This window comes from Coregonus clupeaformis, unplaced genomic scaffold (assembly GCF_020615455.1).
Source record: "Coregonus clupeaformis isolate EN_2021a unplaced genomic scaffold, ASM2061545v1 scaf0777, whole genome shotgun sequence".
Taxonomy (NCBI): domain Eukaryota; kingdom Metazoa; phylum Chordata; class Actinopteri; order Salmoniformes; family Salmonidae; genus Coregonus; species Coregonus clupeaformis.
The window spans coordinates 173,838-192,589 of record NW_025534232.1 but is presented as its reverse complement, the minus strand read 5'-3'; the positions used below and the strand labels follow the sequence as shown (position 1 = coordinate 192,589).

The 18,752-nt window shown below is 41.5% G+C and overlaps 2 protein-coding genes across 2 annotated transcripts in view; one reads left to right on the top strand and one right to left on the bottom strand.

Annotated features, from left to right (window-relative positions):
- Positions 1-1,832: 1,832 nt before the first annotated feature.
- On the bottom strand, positions 1,833-4,173 carry LOC123485642 (zinc finger protein 420-like). The gene is made up of 2 exons (XM_045216704.1): positions 4,160-4,173; positions 1,833-3,953 (listed from the first exon to the last, which is right to left on the bottom strand). The coding sequence occupies exons 1-2, from the start codon at positions 4,171-4,173 to the stop codon at positions 2,648-2,650; spliced, it is 1,320 nt and encodes a 439-aa protein (XP_045072639.1). The 3' UTR covers positions 1,833-2,647.
- A 9,526-nt stretch (positions 4,174-13,699) lies between these two features.
- The window catches only part of LOC123485641 (zinc finger protein 180-like), a 35,222-nt gene continuing 30,169 nt past the window's right edge, over positions 13,700-18,752 (top strand). The window contains exon 1 of the mRNA XM_045216703.1: positions 13,700-13,763. Within this exon, the coding sequence (XP_045072638.1) occupies positions 13,700-13,763 (64 nt within the window). The remainder of the gene's footprint in view (positions 13,764-18,752) is intronic.

Below are 18,752 nucleotides of genomic sequence, written 5' to 3'. Positions count from 1 at the left end.
CTTCTAGAACTCTCGTCTTCCTAAAACTCACTAGCTTCTAGAACTCTGGTCTTCCTAAAACTCACTAGCTTCTAGAACTCTGGTCGTCCTAAAACTCACTAGCTTCTAGAACTCTGGTCTTCCTAAAACTCATTAGCTTCTAGAACTCTCGTCCCCTTGGAACGAGCCCAAACAAAACTCATCTCCAATACAGAAAAACGTGCAGTCAAAATAAATTGTGATCCATGACAACGCACTGGCTAAATGCAAAACACAAATCCTTTTGACTGCCCACCCTTGAGACAATCAGCAACCAAGTTGTCCTTACCACGGACATGTCTGATTTCAAGAGGAAACTCCTGCAATATCCGTAGTAACTTTCCACCTCACTGCGGAGCTTCTCTCTCTCTTTTCAGGGTTCACTCGATAGGCATGTTGTTGGATCGGGGCCGAGTCCCCAATGTCATACTCTAGTACATTTGGGTTGGCACATCTGAGAATGAACCCTGATATTCTACAAGCAGTGCAACAATGTCAATATAATTGTACCCCAAAATGGTCAGTTCGTTGCATAAATTATGATTACTAAATGTTGCATGAATTGTAAATATAAAATATCAAAACCAAATGATCACCCCTTTGTTAATATGTATTGGCAATAATTCACTTAATGGTGAGGCATTGAATAACTAAAAATGTATATTTTGTCAGGCTGGATGTTTCAAATATGAGTAGGTGATTTGAGTCATGCTTCTTCAGTAGTGGAATAAAGACAAGTAGCACTTGAATGTTGTAAAGAAATACTGGAGTGATGTAAGATTGTTAATAAAACTGATTATAGACCAATTTATTATACTGCGTCCATGTTTATAGGCTGCAAGTACGTTGAAATTAAGTTGTTGTCAAGTCGTTGAAAAAACGACCTGAAAATACATATTTTCAACTAAAACCGAATGTAAACTCAGCAACAAAAAAAGTCCTCTCACTGTCAACTGCGTTTATTTTCAGCAAACTTAACATGTGTAAATATTTGTATGAACATAACAAGATTCAACAACTGAGACATAAACTGAACAAGTTCCACACACAAATAATGTGTCCCTGGGGGGTCAAAATCAAAAGTAACAGTCAGTATCTGGTGTGGCCACCAGCTCTTAAGTACTGCAGTGCATCTCCTCCTCATGGACTGCACCAGATTTGCCAGTTCTTGCTGTGAGATGTTACCCCACTCTTCCACCAAGGCACATACAAGTTCCCAGACATTTCTGGGGGGAATTGCCCTAGCCCTCACCCTCCGATCCAACAGGTCCCAGACGTGCTCAATGGGATTGAGATCCGGGTTCTTCACTGGCCATGACAGAACACTGACATTCCTGTCTTGCAGGAAATCACGCACAGAATGAGCAGTATGGCTGGTGGCATTGTCATGTCAGGATGAGCCTGCAGGAAGGGTACCACATGAGGGAGGATGCCTCCTTGCAGCATGCATAAGGCACGTTCACGCAGATGAGCAGGGACCCTGGGCATATTTCTTTTGGTGTTTTCCAGAGTCAATAGTAGGCCTCTTTTGTGTCCTAAGTTTTCATAACTGTGACCTTAATTGCCTACCATCTGTAAGTCTTAACGACCGTTCCACAGGTGCATGTTCATTAATTATTTATGGTTCATCAATCCCTTTACAATGAAGATCTGTGAAGTTATTTTGGATTTTTACAAATTATCTTTGAAAGACAGGGTCCTGAAAAAGGGGACGTTTCTTTTTTTGCTGAGTTTATATTGGACATCAGGCATAGTCTTCTTTTCAATGTCTTTTCAATGACATTTTGCTACGTGGGAAACCTCAATGTCAAAACACAGTTTTAACATGTCCAAATCAATAACCAATATGCAAAAACAGTTTGTGATATATTGAAAACCTAAACCTAAACTGTACTATCTACACAAATGTGCCACAATAATCATATTAAAACAAGCACCTTATAAACTGCACAAGCACCAACAATAAGTCACTGATATCGATTATGGGGGAGATCAGGTTGTACCTGCTGTTGAAACTAACACAACTAAAAAAACACATGGAAATGGGAGATATCTTTTACCTCACTGGTTAGAGGACAACCTGCAGAAGACAGTCAGCTACATTTTGGAGTGATGCATTTACATTTATGGGTCGCTAAACAAAGGAACGCAACACTTATTTCATCGATATCATGTTGAAATCAATTGCGCAAGAGGGGGGAGATGAGGTTGCACGTCCTGTTAAAACGAATAGCTCAAACACCACACGGAATCTGGGAATAATGTGTACATCACTGGTCAGAGGACAATTGGTAGAAAACAGCTAGATACATTTTGATTAACGTGTAACACAACTTTTTTTTTTTATTTTTACTTTTTGTTAAATCACATAAATACTCTTTCAATTCAGAGCCTGGATTTTTCCCAGAGGCTAATATCCATATCACGCTGAAATAAATTGAACAGGGGGAAATGTTTAGGGTTCTACATTGTGACATTATTAATTAAAGTACTCCTACAATGTTAAAACATTCTACATTGTGACATTATTTCATTGATATCATGAAACAACTCATGTATGTATTTTCTGATGTTTGATCAGAGATCTTTTATCAAAGTATCTCTTGTCACATGATCACAGCTTTATTATTTATCTCCTGCTATAGAGTTTCTCTCCTGTGTGTGTTCTCTGGTGTCTCGTCAGATGGCTAGATCTAACAAAACTCTTCCCACATTGAGTACAGCTGTAAGGTTTCTCTCCTGTGTGTGTTCTCTGGTGTCTCGTCAGAAGGCAAGATGCAACAAAACTCTTCCCACATTGAGTACAGCTATAAGGTTTCTCTCCTGTGTGTGTTCTCTGGTGCACTATCAGGGAGCTTGACTGAGTAAAACTCTTCTCACATTGATCACAGCTATAAGGTTTCTCTCCTGTGTGTGTTCTCTGGTGCGCTATCAGGGAGCTTGACTGAGGAAAACTCTTCCCACATTGATCACAGCTATAAAGTTTCTCTCCTGTGTGTGTTCTCTTGTGTATCGTCAGATAGCAAGATGCAACAAAACTCTTCCCACATTGAGTACAGCTATAAGGTTTCTCTCCTGTGTGTGTTCTCTGGTGCACTATCAGGGAGCTTGACTGAGTAAAACTCTTCCCACATTGATCACAGCTATAAGGTTTCTCTCCTGTGTGTGTTCTCTGGTGTATCATCAGATAGCAAGATGCAACAAAACTCTTCCCACATTGAGTACAGCTATAAGGTTTTTCTCCTGTGTGTGTTCTCTGGTGCACTATCAGGGTGCTTGACCGAGTAAAAATCTTCCCACATTGATCACAGCAATAACGTTTTTCTCCTGTGTGTGTTCTCTGGTGTATCGTCAGATCGCAAGATGCAACAAAACTCTTCCCACATTGAGTACCGCTATAAGGTTTTTCTCCTGTGTGTGTTCTCTGGTGCACTATCAGGGAGCTTGACTGAGTAAAACTCTTCCCACATTGATCACAGCTATAAAGTTTCTCTCCTGTGTGTGTTCTCTGGTGCACTATCAGGGAGCTTGACCGAGTAAAACTCTTCCCACATTGAGTACAGCTATATGGTGATTTCTCTCCTGTGTGTGTTCTCTGGTGTGATTTTAAATCTATTAAATTAACAAAAGTCTTTCCGCAGTCAGAGCAGTTGTAAGGTTTCTCTCCTGTGTGTGTTCTCAGATGTACTATCAGGTAGCTTGACCGAGTAAAACTCCTCCCACATTGATCACAGCTATAAGGTTTCTCTCCTGTGTGTACTCGCTGGTGTATTTTAAGTTCTGATGAAAACTTGCAACGTTTCCCACAGTCAGAGCAGCAGTGAGATTTCTTCCCAGTGGGTATCAGATGGTTTTTCTTAAGGTGTTCTGATCTGGAGAGAGACCTTTCTGCCTCGTCAGCATCATGTTGTTGAGGCTCCCCAGAGGATCCACGATAGCCACGTCTCTCTCCTGTGTGAACGACAGTCAGACAGATGGTTAAAGAACCACAACAGCAGAAATACACTGTTTATTTGAGGTAAAAGGTGATACCCAGAGCGTACCCATTAAATTGTACAACAATTGATGCCTTAAATTATTTGACAATTGTCTTTTATACAGTCAAGTGAGCAACAATAGTCATATTTTGTCTTGTTTTCACATTAGTAGTAACATCGATGACTGTAGGCTAGAAATAAGTTAAAGTTTAAAGTTGTTGAAATCCTAAGCAGAGTGCCAGACGACTTTTACTCTCCAATATAGGACCCTTTCTGTGTTTGCTGTTTGTTGCTATGCAACACAATTTGGCTGCAGAAACTCCTCCATGCTAATAACCTCTAGTTATGGATGTAGTATATCTGAACTCCTCCATGCTAATAACCTCTAGTTATGGATGTAGTATATCTGAACTCCTCCATGCTAATAACCTCTAGTTATGGATGTAGTATATCTGAACTCCTCCATGCTAATAACCTCTAGTTATGGATGTAGTATATCTGAACTCCTCCATGCTAATAACCTCTAGTTATGGATGTAGTATATCTGAACTCCTCCATGCTAATAACCTCTAGTTATGGATGTAGTATATCTGAACTCCTCCATGCTAATAACCTCTAGTTATGGATGTAGTATATCTGAACTCCTCCATGCTAATAACCTCTAGTTATGGATGTAGTATATCTGAACTCCTCCATGCTAATAACCTCTAGTTATGGATGTAGTATATCTGAACTCCTCCATGCTAATAACCTCTAGTCATGGATGTAGTATATCTGAACTCCTCCATGCTAATAACCTCTAGTTATGGATGTAGTATATCTGAACTCCTCCATGCTAATAACCTCTAGTCATGGATGTAGTATATCTGAACTCCTCCATGCTAATAACCTCTAGTCATGGATGTAGTATATCTGAACTCCTCCATGCTAATAACCTCTAGTTATGGATGTAGTATATCTGAACTCCTCCATGCTAATAACCTCTAGTTATGGATGTAGTATATCTGAACTCCTCCATGCTAATAACCTCTAGTTATGGATGTAGTATATCTGAACTCCTCCATGCTAATAACCTCTAGTTATGGATGTAGTATATCTGAACTCCTCCATGCTAATAACCTCTAGTTATGGATGTAGTATATCTGAACTCCTCCATGCTAATAACCTCTAGTTATGGATGTAGTATATCTGAACTCCTCCATGCTAATAACCTCTAGTCATGGATGTAGTATATCTGAACTCCTCCATGCTAATAACCTCTAGTTATGGATGTAGTATATCTGAACTCTTCCATGCTAATAACCTCTAGTTATGGATGTAGTATATCTGCATGGAGGAACAATGGTGAGCGAAGATTTCACAATATATTCTGAATATTACCACACATTATCAGAGCAAGATCGGGAGTGCTACTCAAGGAAACTCACATTAAGCTCTGTGTCGCTACAAGTAAAATGCTCTTTGGCTACCTTTGCACACTAAGTGTATGCCAAATTGGCCCATAACTTCATCTAACAATAACATACAGTACCAGTCAAAAGTTTGGACACAACTACTCATTCAAGGGTTGTTCTTTATTTTTACTATTTTCTACATTGTAGAACAATAGTGAAGACATGAAAACTATGAAATAACACATATGGAATCATGTAGTAACCAAAATAGTGTTAAACTAATCAAAATATTTTAGATTTTAGATTCTTCAAAGTAGCCACCGTTTGCCTTGAAGACAACTTTGCACTCTTGGCATTCTCTCAAGCAGCTTCATCTGGAATGCTTTTCCAACAGTCTTGAAGGAGTTCCCACATATGCTGAGCACTTGTTGGCTGCTTTTCCTTCACTCTGCGGTTCAACTCATCCCAAACCATCTCAATTGGGTTGAGGTCGGGGGATTGTGGAGGCCAGGTCATCTGATGCAGCACTCCATCACTCTCCTTCTTGGTAAAATAGCCCTTACACAGCCTGGAGGTGTGTTGGGTCATTGTCCTGTTGAAAAGCAAAATGATAGTCCCACTAAGCCCAAACCAGATGGGATGGCGTATCACTGCAGAATACTGTGGTAGCCATGCTGGTTAAGTGTGCCTTGAATTCTAAATGAATCACAGACAGTGTCACCATCAAAGCACCCCCACATCACCACACCTCCTCCTCCATGCTTCACGGTGGGAACTACACACGCGGAGATCATCCGTTCACCCACATCGCGTCGCATAAAGACACGGCGGTTGGAACCAAATATCTCAATTTCCACCGGTCTAATGTCCATTGCTCGTGTTTCTTGGCCCTAGCAGATCTCTTCTTCTTATTGGTGTCCTTCAGTAGTGGTTTCTTTGTAGCAATTCAACCATGAAGGCCTGATTTACCCAGTCCCCTCTGAACAGTTGATGTTGAGATACGTCTGTGACTTGAAATCTGTGAAGTCTTTATTTGGGCTGCAATTTCTGAGGCTGGTAACTCTAATGAACTTATCCTCTGCAGCAGAGCTAACTCTGGGTCTTCCATTCCTGTGGCGGTCCTCATGAGAGCCAGTTTCATCATAGCACTTGATGGTTTTTGCGACTGCACTTGAAGAAACTTTCAAAGTTCTTGAAATGTTCCGTATTGTCTGACCTTCATGTCTTAAAGTAATGATGGACTGTCGTTTCTCTTTGCTTATTTGAGCTGTTCTTGCCATAATATGGACTTGGTCTTTCACCAAATAGGGCTATCTTCTGTATACCAACCCTACCTTGTCACAACACAACTGATTGGCTCAAATGCATTAAGAAGGAAATAAATTCCACAAATTAACTTAAGGCACACCTGTTAATTGAAATGCATTCCAGGTGACTACCTCATGAAGCTGGTTGAGAGAATGCCAAGAGTGCAAAGCTGCCATCAAGGCAAAGGGTGGCTACTTTACAGAATCTCTTTGTTTAACACTTTTTTTGTTACTACATGATTCCATATGTGTTATTTCATAGTTTTGATGTCTTCACTATTATTCTACAATGTAGAAAATAGTAAAAAATAAAGAAAAACCCTTGAATGAGTAGGTGTGTCCAAACTTTTGACTGGTAGTGTACTCTAACTGTAAGTTGCTCTGGATAAGCGTCTGACTAAATGACTCAAATGTAAATGTAAAATATATATATATATATATATATATACCAGTGGGGAGAACAAGTATTTGATACAATGCCGATTTTGCAGGTTTTCCTACTTACAAAGCATGTACAGGTCTGTCATTTTTATCATAGGTACACTTCAACTGTGAGAGACGGAATCTAAAACAAAAATCACATTGTATGATTTTTAAGTAATTAATTTGCATTTTTTTGCATGCCATAAGTATTTGATCACCTACCAACCAGTAAGAATTCCGGCTCTCACAGACCTGTTAGTTTTTCTTTAAGAGGCCCTCCTGTTCTCCACTCATTACCTGTATTAACTGCACCTGTTTGAACTCGTTACCTGTATAAAAGACACCTGTCCACACACTCAATCAAACAGACTCCAACCTCTCCACAATGGCCAAGACCAGAGAGCTGTGTAAGGACATCAGGGATAAAATTGTAGACCTGCACAAGGCTGGGATGGGCTACAGGACAATAGGCAAGCAGCTTGGTGAGAAGGCAACAACTGTTGGCACAATTATTAGAAAATGGAAGAAGTTCAAGATGACGGTCAATCACCCTCGGTCTGGGGGCTCCATGCAAGATCTCACCTCGTGGGGCATCAATGATCATGAGGAAGGTGAGAGATCAGCCCAGAACTACACGACAGGACCTGGTCAATGACCTGAAGAGAGCTGGGACCACAGTCTCAAAGAAAACCATTAGTAACACACTACGCCGTCATGAATTAAAATCCTGCAGCGCACGCAAGGTCCCCCTGCTCAAGCCAGCGCATGTCCAGGCCCGTCTGAAGTTTGCCAATGACCATCTGGATGATCCAGAGGAGGAATGGGAGAAGGTCATGTGGTCTGATGAGACAAAAATATAGCTTTTTGGTCACCGTGTTTGGAGGAAGAAGAAGGATGAGTACAACCCCAAGAACACCATCCCAACTGTGAAGCATGGAGGTGGAAACATCATTCTTTGGAGATGCTTTTCTGAAAAGGGGACAGGACGACTGCACCGTGTTGAGGGGAGGATGGATGGGGCCATGTATCGCGAGATCTTGGCCAACAACCTCCTTCCCTCAGTAAGAGCATTGAAGATGGGTCGTGGCTGGGTCTTCCAGCATAACAACGACCCGAAACACACAGCCAGGGCAACTAAGGAGTGGCTCCGTAAGAAGCATCTCAAGGTCCTGGAGTGGCCTAGCCAGTCTCCAGACCTGAACCCAATAGAAAATCTTTGGAGGGGAGCTGAAAGTCCGTATTGCCCAGCGACAGCCCCCGAAACCTGAAGGATCTGGAGAAGGTCTGTATGGAGGAGTGTGCCAAAATCCCTGCTGCAGTGTGTGCAAACCTGGTCAAGACCTAAAGGAAACGTATGATCTCTGTAATTGCAAACAAAGGTTTCTGTACCAAATATTAAGTTCTGCTTTTCTGATGTTTCAAATAATTATGTCATGCAATAAAATGCAAATTAATTACTTAAAAATCATACAAAGTGATTTTCTGGATTTTTGTTTTACATTCTGTCTCTCACAGTTGAAGTGTACCTATGATAAAAATTACAGACCTCTACATGCTTTGTAAGTAGGAAAACCTGCAAAATCGGCAGTGTATCAAATACTTGTTCTCCCCACTGTATCTTTTAAAAATATATTTTCCTTTATTATGGCGGCAGGTAGCTTAGTGGTTAAGAGCGGTGTGCCAGTAACCGAAAGGTCGCTGGTTCTAATCCCCGAGCCGACTAGGTGAAAAATCTGTCGATGTGCCCTTAAGCAAGGCACTTAACCCTAATTGCTCCTGTAAGTCGCTCTGGATAAGAGCGTCTGCTAAATGACTAAAATGTAAATGTATTATTTTCCACTAACCCTACCACCTCTCCCCTAATTGCAGCAAAGTAATGAACAACAACACTTAGGCTTCTACTTCCAACTTATACATACTATATACATTTTACGGACACAATCTATTTTACAATAGTTATATTTTGTTTGTTTTTTTACATCACTGGGGTCAAGCTTCCTGCCATCCAGGACCTAGATACTAGGCATGTCAGAGGAAAATCGTCAAAGACTCCAGTCACCCAAGTCATAGACTGTTCTCTCTGCTACCGCACAGCAAGCGGTACCGGAGCGCCAAGTCTAGGACCAAAAGGCTCCTTAACAGCTTCTACCCCCAAGCCATAAGACTGCTGAACAATTAATCCCCTCCCTCCTTTGTTTTTACACTGCTGCTACTCGCTGTTTATCATCTAAGCACAGTCACTTTACCCCCTACCGACATGTACAAATTACCTGAACTAACCTGTACCCCAGCCCATTACCTCGGTACCGGTACCCCCTGTATATAGCCTCATTATTACCTGGACTAACCTGTACCCCAGCCCATTACCTCGGTACCGGTACCCCCTGTATATAGCCTCATTATTACCTTGACTAACCTGTACCCCAGCACATTACCTCGGTACCGGTACCCCCTGTATATAGCCTCGAAGTCGCGAGAGTGTGACTCCCCATAGTATGTTTTACCAAAGTTGACTGACCCTTAAGGGAACTACACTGCCATAAATGCAAGGAAACCCTCACTGGCAGTTATAGAAAGACCCATATACTGTATAGCCATTGATTCTTGAAGAATATAACTTATAAATGCCTCAAATGTATTTCCCCATCAAAAACCAAAACATAAGCTTGTACAGTGGGGTAAAAAAGTATTTAGTCAGCCACCAATTGTGCAGGTTCTCCCACTTAAAAAGATGCGAGAGGCCTGTACTTTTCATCATAGGTACACGTCAACTATGACAGACTAATTGAGGAATAAAATTCCAGAAAATCACATTGTAGGATTTTTAATGAATTTATTTGCAAATTATGGTGGAAAATAAATATTTGGTCAACTACAAACAAGCAAGATTTCTGGCTCTCACAGACCTGTAACTTCTTCTTTAAGAGGCTCCTCTGTCCTCCACTCGTTATCTGTATTAATGGCACCTGTTTGAACTTGTTATCAGTATAAAAGACACCTGTCCACAACCTCAAACAGTCACACTCCAAACTCCACTATGGCCAAGACCAAAGAGCTGTCAAAGGACACCAGAAACAAAATTGTAGACCTGCACCAGGCTGGGAAGACTGAATCTGCAATAGGTAAGCAGCTTGGTTTGAAGAAATCAACTGTGGGAGCAATTATTAGGAAATGGAAGACATACAAGACCACTGATAATCTCCCTCGATCTGGGGCTCCACGCAAGATCTCACCCCGTGGGGTCAAAATGATCACAAGAACGGTGAGCAAAAATCCCAGAACCACACGGGGGGACCTAGTGAATGACCTGCAGAGAGCTGGGACCAAAGTAACAAAGCCTACCATCAGTAACACACTACGCCGCCAGGGACTCAAATCCTGCAGTGCCAGATGTGTCCCCCTGCTTAAGCCAGTACATGTCCAGGCCCGTCTGAAGATTGCTAGAGTGCATTTGGATGATCCAGAAGAGGATTGGGAGAATGTCATATGGTCAGATGAAACCAAAATATAACTTTTTGGTAAAAACTCAACTCGTCGTGTTTGGAGGACAAAGAATGCTGAGTTGCATCCAAAGATCACCATACCTACTGTGAAGCATGGGGGTGGAAACATCATGCTTTGGGGCTGTTTGTCTGCAAAGGGACCAGGACGACTGATCCGTGTAAAGGAAAGAATGAATGGGGCCATGCATATTGTGAGATTTTGAGTGAAAACCTCCTTCCATCAGCAAGGGCATTGAAGATGAAACGTGGCTGGGTCTTTCAGCATGACAATGATCCCAAACACACCGCCCGGGCAACGAAGGAGTGGCTTCGTAAGAAGCATTTCAAGGTCCTGGAGTGGCCTAGCCAGTCTCCAGATCTCAATCCCATAGAAAATCTTTGGAGGGAGTTGAAAGTCTGTGTTGCCCAGCGACAGCCCCAAAACATCACTGCTCTAGAGGAGATCTGCATGGAGGAATGGGCCAAAATACCAGCAACAGTGTGTGAAAACCTTGTGAAGACTTACAGAAAACGTTTGACCTGTGTCATTGCCAACAAAGGGTATATAACAAAGTATTGAGAAACTTTTGTTATTGACCAAATACTTATTTTCCACCATAATTTGCTAATAAATTCATAAAAAATCCTACAATGTAATTTTCTGGATTTTTTTTCTCTCATTTTGTCAGTCATAGTTGACGTGTACCTATGATGAAAATTACAGGCCTCTCTCATCTTTTTAAGTGGGAGAACTTGCACAATTGGTGGCTGACTAAATACTTTTTTTCCCCACTGTATAATGCCACTGGTTGTAAACAAACACTGTATATCTTCAAAAACAGGTTAAAACTATGATTTTGACCTCATGGATGGCCAGTCCTTGTATTCATAGTGTAGTGAATTCAGGGGGTAGCCCTGAGCTGGACTCAAACCTGGGTCCAGAGACTGTCAAGCCAACACCTTATAACTGTTATACCAAGATGTCTGAACTTCTTGATGAGGTCGCTAGGTTTTGGGTTTAGGTTGCTACAATAACTTTCTCTATGAATTTGAGAGTGGTTACATTTCTCCAGCCCCCAATTTTGCTGCTGTTTAAAACCTAGGTTGCCCCTTTAAAAAACCCACACATCAATCAATCAACCAATCTGCAGTTCAAACAATAACAAAGCTGTCATTCCACCACTGTTTTGGTAATAAGATGAGGATGGGACTGGAGAAATGTAACTACTCTCAAAATCATAGACAGACCTATGGATGCAAGGACTGACCATCCATGATATCAACATTATAGTTTTAACCATGTTGAGGCTATACAGTGTTGGTTTACATTTACATTGTTTCTAAACATTGGAGTAAAAAAAGCTTATTTTGGGATCTGATGGGGTACGACAGATGAACTAAGCTCAATGAGGCATGTGTTATATTCTTCAAGAATCAATGGATATATATAAATAATATAAAAGTCCAAATATGGATGTAGCAACTGCAGATTTCACCTTTAACACCACACATCAGTTCAACAACTGCAGAGTTTGTGCCTCTGTTTTTAAGACAGTACTTACTAGTGTTAATCAGGGCCTGGTTTCTCAAAACCATCTTACTGCTAAGTTCATCGTTAGAATCATTGGATGCCTTAAGATGCCTTTGGGAAACCGGAACCAGATATCCAGTTTCCTCCTCTTCTTCCTCCTCCTTTTTCGATGTGACAGTCATCTCCTCCTCCTCCTCTTTCACTCCAAAAACGGGAGCCCCCTCTTCTTTCACTGTAACATCCTCCTCCTCTTTCACTCTGAACGCGTCTTCCTCTTCTTTCACTGTAACATCCTCCTCCTCTTTCACTCTGAACGCGTCTTCCTCTTCTTTCACTGTAACGTCTTTCTCTTCTTCTTTCACGGTAACAGCTTCACCCTCTACTTGTTTTTGTATTGTAACATCCTCCTCTTCCTCCTCCTCTTTCACTAGAGCCTCTTTCTCCGTCCAGCAGACCTCCTCTTCTTTAGCAGGAGGAGAGTAGCTTAGTGACCTCATGGTCGGGGACGTTAGCTAGCTAGGCTAGTGCAAACTTAACCAGCCAGCTAGCTGACCAATAACAACAACACCGTAAATATGAAATTAAATGGGATAACTAACTAGACGACAGAAGTGGGTTTAAAACACAGTGGCTAATATACACGAAAGCGTCTAAAGAGCTTTATTGGTTGGGCTATTTTGGCCAGCAAGCTACCGAGGTGTCTGACTAACTGTTGCTGCTGTTGAAAGAAGCGTCCCGTCCACTAGATTATACGTCACACTAGCAGCATAGCCTTAAAGTCCCACATCGCCATCTGCTGACTGGAGTGGGTAACGAAGTTGAGTAAAATGTAGATTTTATTTTCAGACAAAAAGTTAAAGGGTAGGAAGCATGTGTTTTTACTCACCAATGTAACAACACAGTGTAGTTAAAGACTTAAGAACTTAGTTGTAGTCACGATCTGGTTACCTATTAAGTTCAAACAGTTATGTTTTTGCTTTATTACATATTTATTAACTTATTTCGGGATATCTTCTAAACTACCCACAATGCACTATTTCTCAACATCATATGGGGGATCTACTCTGTGCTACCGAGTTTGTATTTTAGCTCGGAAGCTAACTCAAGCTGGATAACGTTAGCCACGCCTCATGTTTTTCATGCACTGTGTGGTTGTGTTATCTAGTGGGAACCCGTTAACACGGTTCGGCTCTGGTACCTTCTTGCCGTGGGCTCAAAAGAAAAGAGAAAATCAGACCTGCTTGCTCCTTTTTGTTTTGTTAACTTTTCAGTAGGGATCTTAGGTTTGATACCGGAGCTACAAGGAATGCGTTGAAATCCCTAAGCAGTATACTTCAAAGCAGTGTGCCGATTCCTGTATCACTTTATCAGCAGCACGTGATCAATGACGTCTGAAGCTTCATTTCGTCAAACAACCACCTGATTGGTTTAGTAATAGGCTTGTTCGACAATGCAGCCGACAAAATGCAGGCGACTGCCGATTGACTGATCTACAAATCACCTTGCATCATAAATAACTACTCATTATATTATTTATAAATCAGTCAACATTTACCCACAATGCAGCATGGATTTGATGCTCTCCAACACGGCCAGTGGTTTAGTAGAAGACATAAAGGCTACGCTGCACAGTCAGTAGGGCGTGTGGGATGTCGTCTATAAAAATGTGGCTGTTCTAAATTCTGTGTTGCTCAAAGCCTTGAGTAATGAACCTATTTTTGACACATTTGGCTGGAAAGCGTCGATGCTACAGGAAGCTTAGTTTCCCCCTCATCACTACTTCTCAGCATGTTCTCTGGGAAGTAGACTACGGGAGTTTTTGTAACTTTTTCCCACTTTTGGCTTTACTGCTGGAATCTATCTATTTTGGATGTTGGGGATTTTCCCCTGCCATCATTCTGTATGTCTCTGCTCTTTTGATCTGCAGTTATGTTTCAGTTGGGTTTTGTTAGTTGGGTTCTAACTGGGTCTCCGGAAGTTGGGCTCCAGCTCGTAGACCATAGCTAGTTGGCTAAATAGCTAACGTTAGCTGGCTGGCTAAGATAACTGCATATAGATAACATAGCTAGTTGGCTAAATAGCTAAAGTTAGCTGGCTGGCTAAGATAACTGCATATAGATAACATGATTTGATATAGACCATAGCTAGTTGGCTAAATAGCTAACGTTAGCTGGCTGGCTAAGATAACTGCATATAGATAACATAGCTAGTTGGCTAAATAGCTAAAGTTAGCTGGCTGGCTAAGATAACTGCATATAGATAACATAGCTAGTTGGCTAAATAGCTAAAGTTAGCTGGCTGGCTAAGATAACTGCATATAGATAACATTCTATGATATTTTGGTTAGATGGCGTTATTTATTTCCAAAACGTTGGTTTTCCACCATTGGATACCCTATTATGCACATGCAACCTGGTCTAGGGAAAGACTGTTTCAGAACCGTGGACAGCGACTGCTATCCAACGAGGGAGAAAGCGCATTTGTTATGAAATAATATTATTTTTATTAGTTTTGCACCATTGTTCTAATCATATACAATGTCTTAGAGTGATGGACTGTGCCATCCCCACGACCTTCACAATGGATCAGTCCACTCGGACAGACCTCCACAATGGATCAGTCCACTCGGACAGGCCTCCACAATGGATCATTCCACTCAGACAGGCCTCCACAATTGATCAGTCCACTCAGACAGGCCTCCACAATGGATCAGTCCACTCAGACAGGCCTCCACAATGGATCAGTCCACTCAGACAGACCTCCACAATGGATCAGTCCAATCAGACTTGTGCATGTTTATTTTCTTTAAATAGATTTGATAATCTCAGTCGATCAACAGCCTATCAACCAAACAAACGACCAGTCTACTAAATGGGGTCTGTCTTAGTTCAGTGTAGTCTACTAAATGGGGTCTGTCTTAGTTCAGTGTAGTCTACTAAATGGGGTCAGTCATAGTTCAGTGTAGTCTACTAAATGGGGTCAGTCATAGTACAGTGTAGTCTACTAAATGGGGTCTGTCTTAGTTCAGTGTAGTCTACTAAATGGGGTCTGTCTTAGTTCAGTGTAGTCTACTAAATGGGGTCTGTCTTAGTTCAGTGTAGTCTACTAAATGGGGTCTGTCTTAGTTCAGTGTAGTCTACTAAATGGGGTCTGTCTTAGTTCAGTGTAGTCTACTAAATGGGGTCAGTGTAGTCTACTAAATGGGGTCTGTCGTAGTTCAGTGTAGTCTACTAAATGGGGTCAGTCGTAGTTCAGTGTAGTCTACTAAATGGGGTCTGTCTTAGTTCAGTGTAGTCTACTAAATGGGGTCAGTGTAGTCTACTAAATGGGGTCTGTCGTAGTTCAGTGTAGTCTACTAAATGGGGTCAGTCGTAGTTCAGTGTAGTCTACTAAATGGGGTCTGTCATAGTTCAGTGTAGTCTACTAAATGGGGTCTGTCTTAGTTCAGTGTAGTCTACTAAATGGGGTCTGTCTTAGTTCAGTGTAGTCTACTAAATGGGGTCAGTCGTAGTTCAGTGTAGTCTACTAAATGGGGTCTGTCTTAGTTCAGTGTAGTCTACTAAATGGGGTCTGTCTTAGTTCAGTGTAGTCTACTAAATGGGGTCAGTCGTAGTTCAGTGTAGTCTACTAAATGGGGTCAGTTGTAGTACAGTGTAGTCTACTAAATGGGGTCTGTCTTAGTTCAGTGTAGTCTACTAAATGGGGTCAGTCGTAGTTCAGTGTAGTCTACTAAATGGGGTCAGTCGTAGTTCAGTGTAGTCTACTAAATGGGGTCAGTCGTAGTTTAGTGTAGTCTACTAAATGGGGTCTGTCTTAGTTCAGTGTAGTCTACTAAATGGGGTCTGTCTTAGTTCAGTGTAGTCTACTAAATGGGGTCTGTCTTAGTACAGTGTAGTCTACTAAATGGGGTCTGTCTTAGTTCAGTGTAGTCTACTAAATGGGGTCAGTCATAGTTCAGTGTAGTCTACTAAATGGGGTCAGTCGTAGTTCAGTGTAGTCTACTAAATGGGGTCAGTCGTAGTTCAGTGTAGTCTACTAAATGGGGTCTGTCTTAGTTCAGTGTAGTCTACTAAATGGGGTCTGTCTTAGTACAGTGTAGTCTACTAAATGGGGTCAGTGTAGTCTACTAAATGGGGTCTGTCTTAGTTCAGTGTAGTCTACTAAATGGGGTCAGTGTAGTCTACTAAATGGGGTCTGTCTTAGTTCAGTGTAGTCTACTAAATGGGGTCTGTCTTAGTTCAGTGTAGTCTACTAAATGGGGTCTGTCTTAGTTCAGTGTAGTCTACTAAATGGGGTCTGTCTTAGTACAGTGTAGTCTACTAAATGGGGTCTGTCTTAGTTCAGTGTAGTCTACTAAATGGGGTCAGTCGTAGTTCAGTGTAGTCTACTAAATGGGGTCTGTCTTAGTTCAGTGTAGTCTACTAAATGGGGTCAGTGTAGTCTACTAAATGGGGTCTGTCGTAGTTCAGTGTAGTCTACTAAATGGGGTCAGTCGTAGTTCAGTGTAGTCTACTAAATGGGGTATGTCTTAGTTCAGTGTAGTCTACTAAATGGGGTCAGTGTAGTCTACTAAATGGGGTCTGTCGTAGTTCAGTGTAGTCTACTAAATGGGGTCAGTCGTAGTTCAGTGTAGTCTACTAAATGGGGTCTGTCATAGTTCAGTGTAGTCTACTAAATGGGGTCTGTCTTAGTTCAGTGTAGTCTACTAAATGGGGTCTGTCTTAGTTCAGTGTAGTCTACTAAATGGGGTCAGTCGTAGTTCAGTGTAGTCTACTAAATGGGGTCTGTCTTAGTTCAGTGTAGTCTACTAAATGGGGTCTGTCTTAGTTCAGTGTAGTCTACTAAATGGGGTCAGTCGTAGTTCAGTGTAGTCTACTAAATGGGGTCAGTTGTAGTACAGTGTAGTCTACTAAATGGGGTCTGTCTTAGTTCAGTGTAGTCTACTAAATGGGGTCAGTCGTAGTTCAGTGTAGTCTACTAAATGGGGTCAGTCGTAGTTCAGTGTAGTCTACTAAATGGGGTCAGTCGTAGTTCAGTGTAGTCTACTAAATGGGGTCTGTCTTAGTTCAGTGTAGTCTACTAAATGGGGTCTGTCTTAGTTCAGTGTAGTCTACTAAATGGGGTCTGTCTTAGTACAGTGTAGTCTACTAAATGGGGTCTGTCTTAGTTCAGTGTAGTCTACTAAATGGGGTCAGTCGTAGTTCAGTGTAGTCTACTAAATGGGGTCAGTCGTAGTTCAGTGTAGTCTACTAAATGGGGTCAGTCGTAGTTCAGTGTAGTCTACTAAATGGGGTCTGTCTTAGTTCAGTGTAGTCTACTAAATGGGGTCTGTCTTAGTACAGTGTAGTCTACTAAATGGGGTCAGTGTAGTCTACTAAATGGGGTCTGTCTTAGTTCAGTGTAGTCTACTAAATGGGGTCAGTGTAGTCTACTAAATGGGGTCTGTCTTAGTTCAGTGTAGTCTACTAAATGGGGTCTGTCTTAGTTCAGTGTAGTCTACTAAATGGGGTCTGTCTTAGTTCAGTGTAGTCTACTAAATGGGGTCTGTCTTAGTACAGTGTAGTCTACTAAATGGGGTCTGTCTTAGTTCAGTGTAGTCTACTAAATGGGGTCAGTCGTAGTTCAGTGTAGTCTACTAAATGGGGTCTGTCTTAGTTCAGTGTAGTCTACTAAATGGGGTCTGTCTTAGTTCAGTGTAGTCTACTAAATGGGGTCTGTCTTAGTAGTAGTCTTGGTTGCCTGGGGCAGAGGGACCGTGAGAGAATTTTACTGTCTTGATTGATGGATGGATTTGGAAAGATGGCTGCCGGACAGTTTTTTCGCTCTTACACTCCATAAAGATTTATTCATGATTCATAAGTAATGTATTCACACTTCATAAACAGTTTGTTCATAATTCATAGTAATGTATTCACACTCTAGGATAATGTTTTTGGTTTAAGGTTAAAGATACTCAATAAGATAAATTGTTACTGGTCATAATCCTATTCTGTTTGTTTTTGAGACTTTTAGTTTAGTCTCGAAGGGGGGAAATGTGGTGTATAACATTATGACTGTGTTAGAGGAACAAAGAAGGGGGGATGTTTTATGATCTTATTTGAAATGTGGCGTTTGGAGGGTGACGCCCCAGGGGAGACTTGTGATTGGCCAGAAGAGGGGGCCACCCATATTTTGGCATTGTCTATATAAGAAGGGGTTAGACAAATAAAGGACAGAGCGGTTATTATAATTCGAGGACACTGCTCTCCGGATGTCATGACGTCTGTAAACTTATGCTGTAAACTTGTGATAATGAATAAAGATGTCAAATCAAGGTGCAGCTTAGGCGGACTTCTTTGTTGACAGCAAGAACACCAGCCGCCGACGCGACACGACACTAGCCACACTAGGGATGGACATGAGTAATGAAGTACTCGAATGGATGTCAAAACTTGATCTTTACATTTACATTACATTTTAGTCATTTAGCAGACGCTCTTATCCAGAGCGACTTACAGGAGCAATTAGGGTTAAAGTGCCTTGCTCAAGGGCACATTTACGTCATTTAGCAGACGCTCTTAACCAGAGCGACTCACCAATTGGTGCATTCACCCTATAGCCAGTGGGATAACCACTTTACA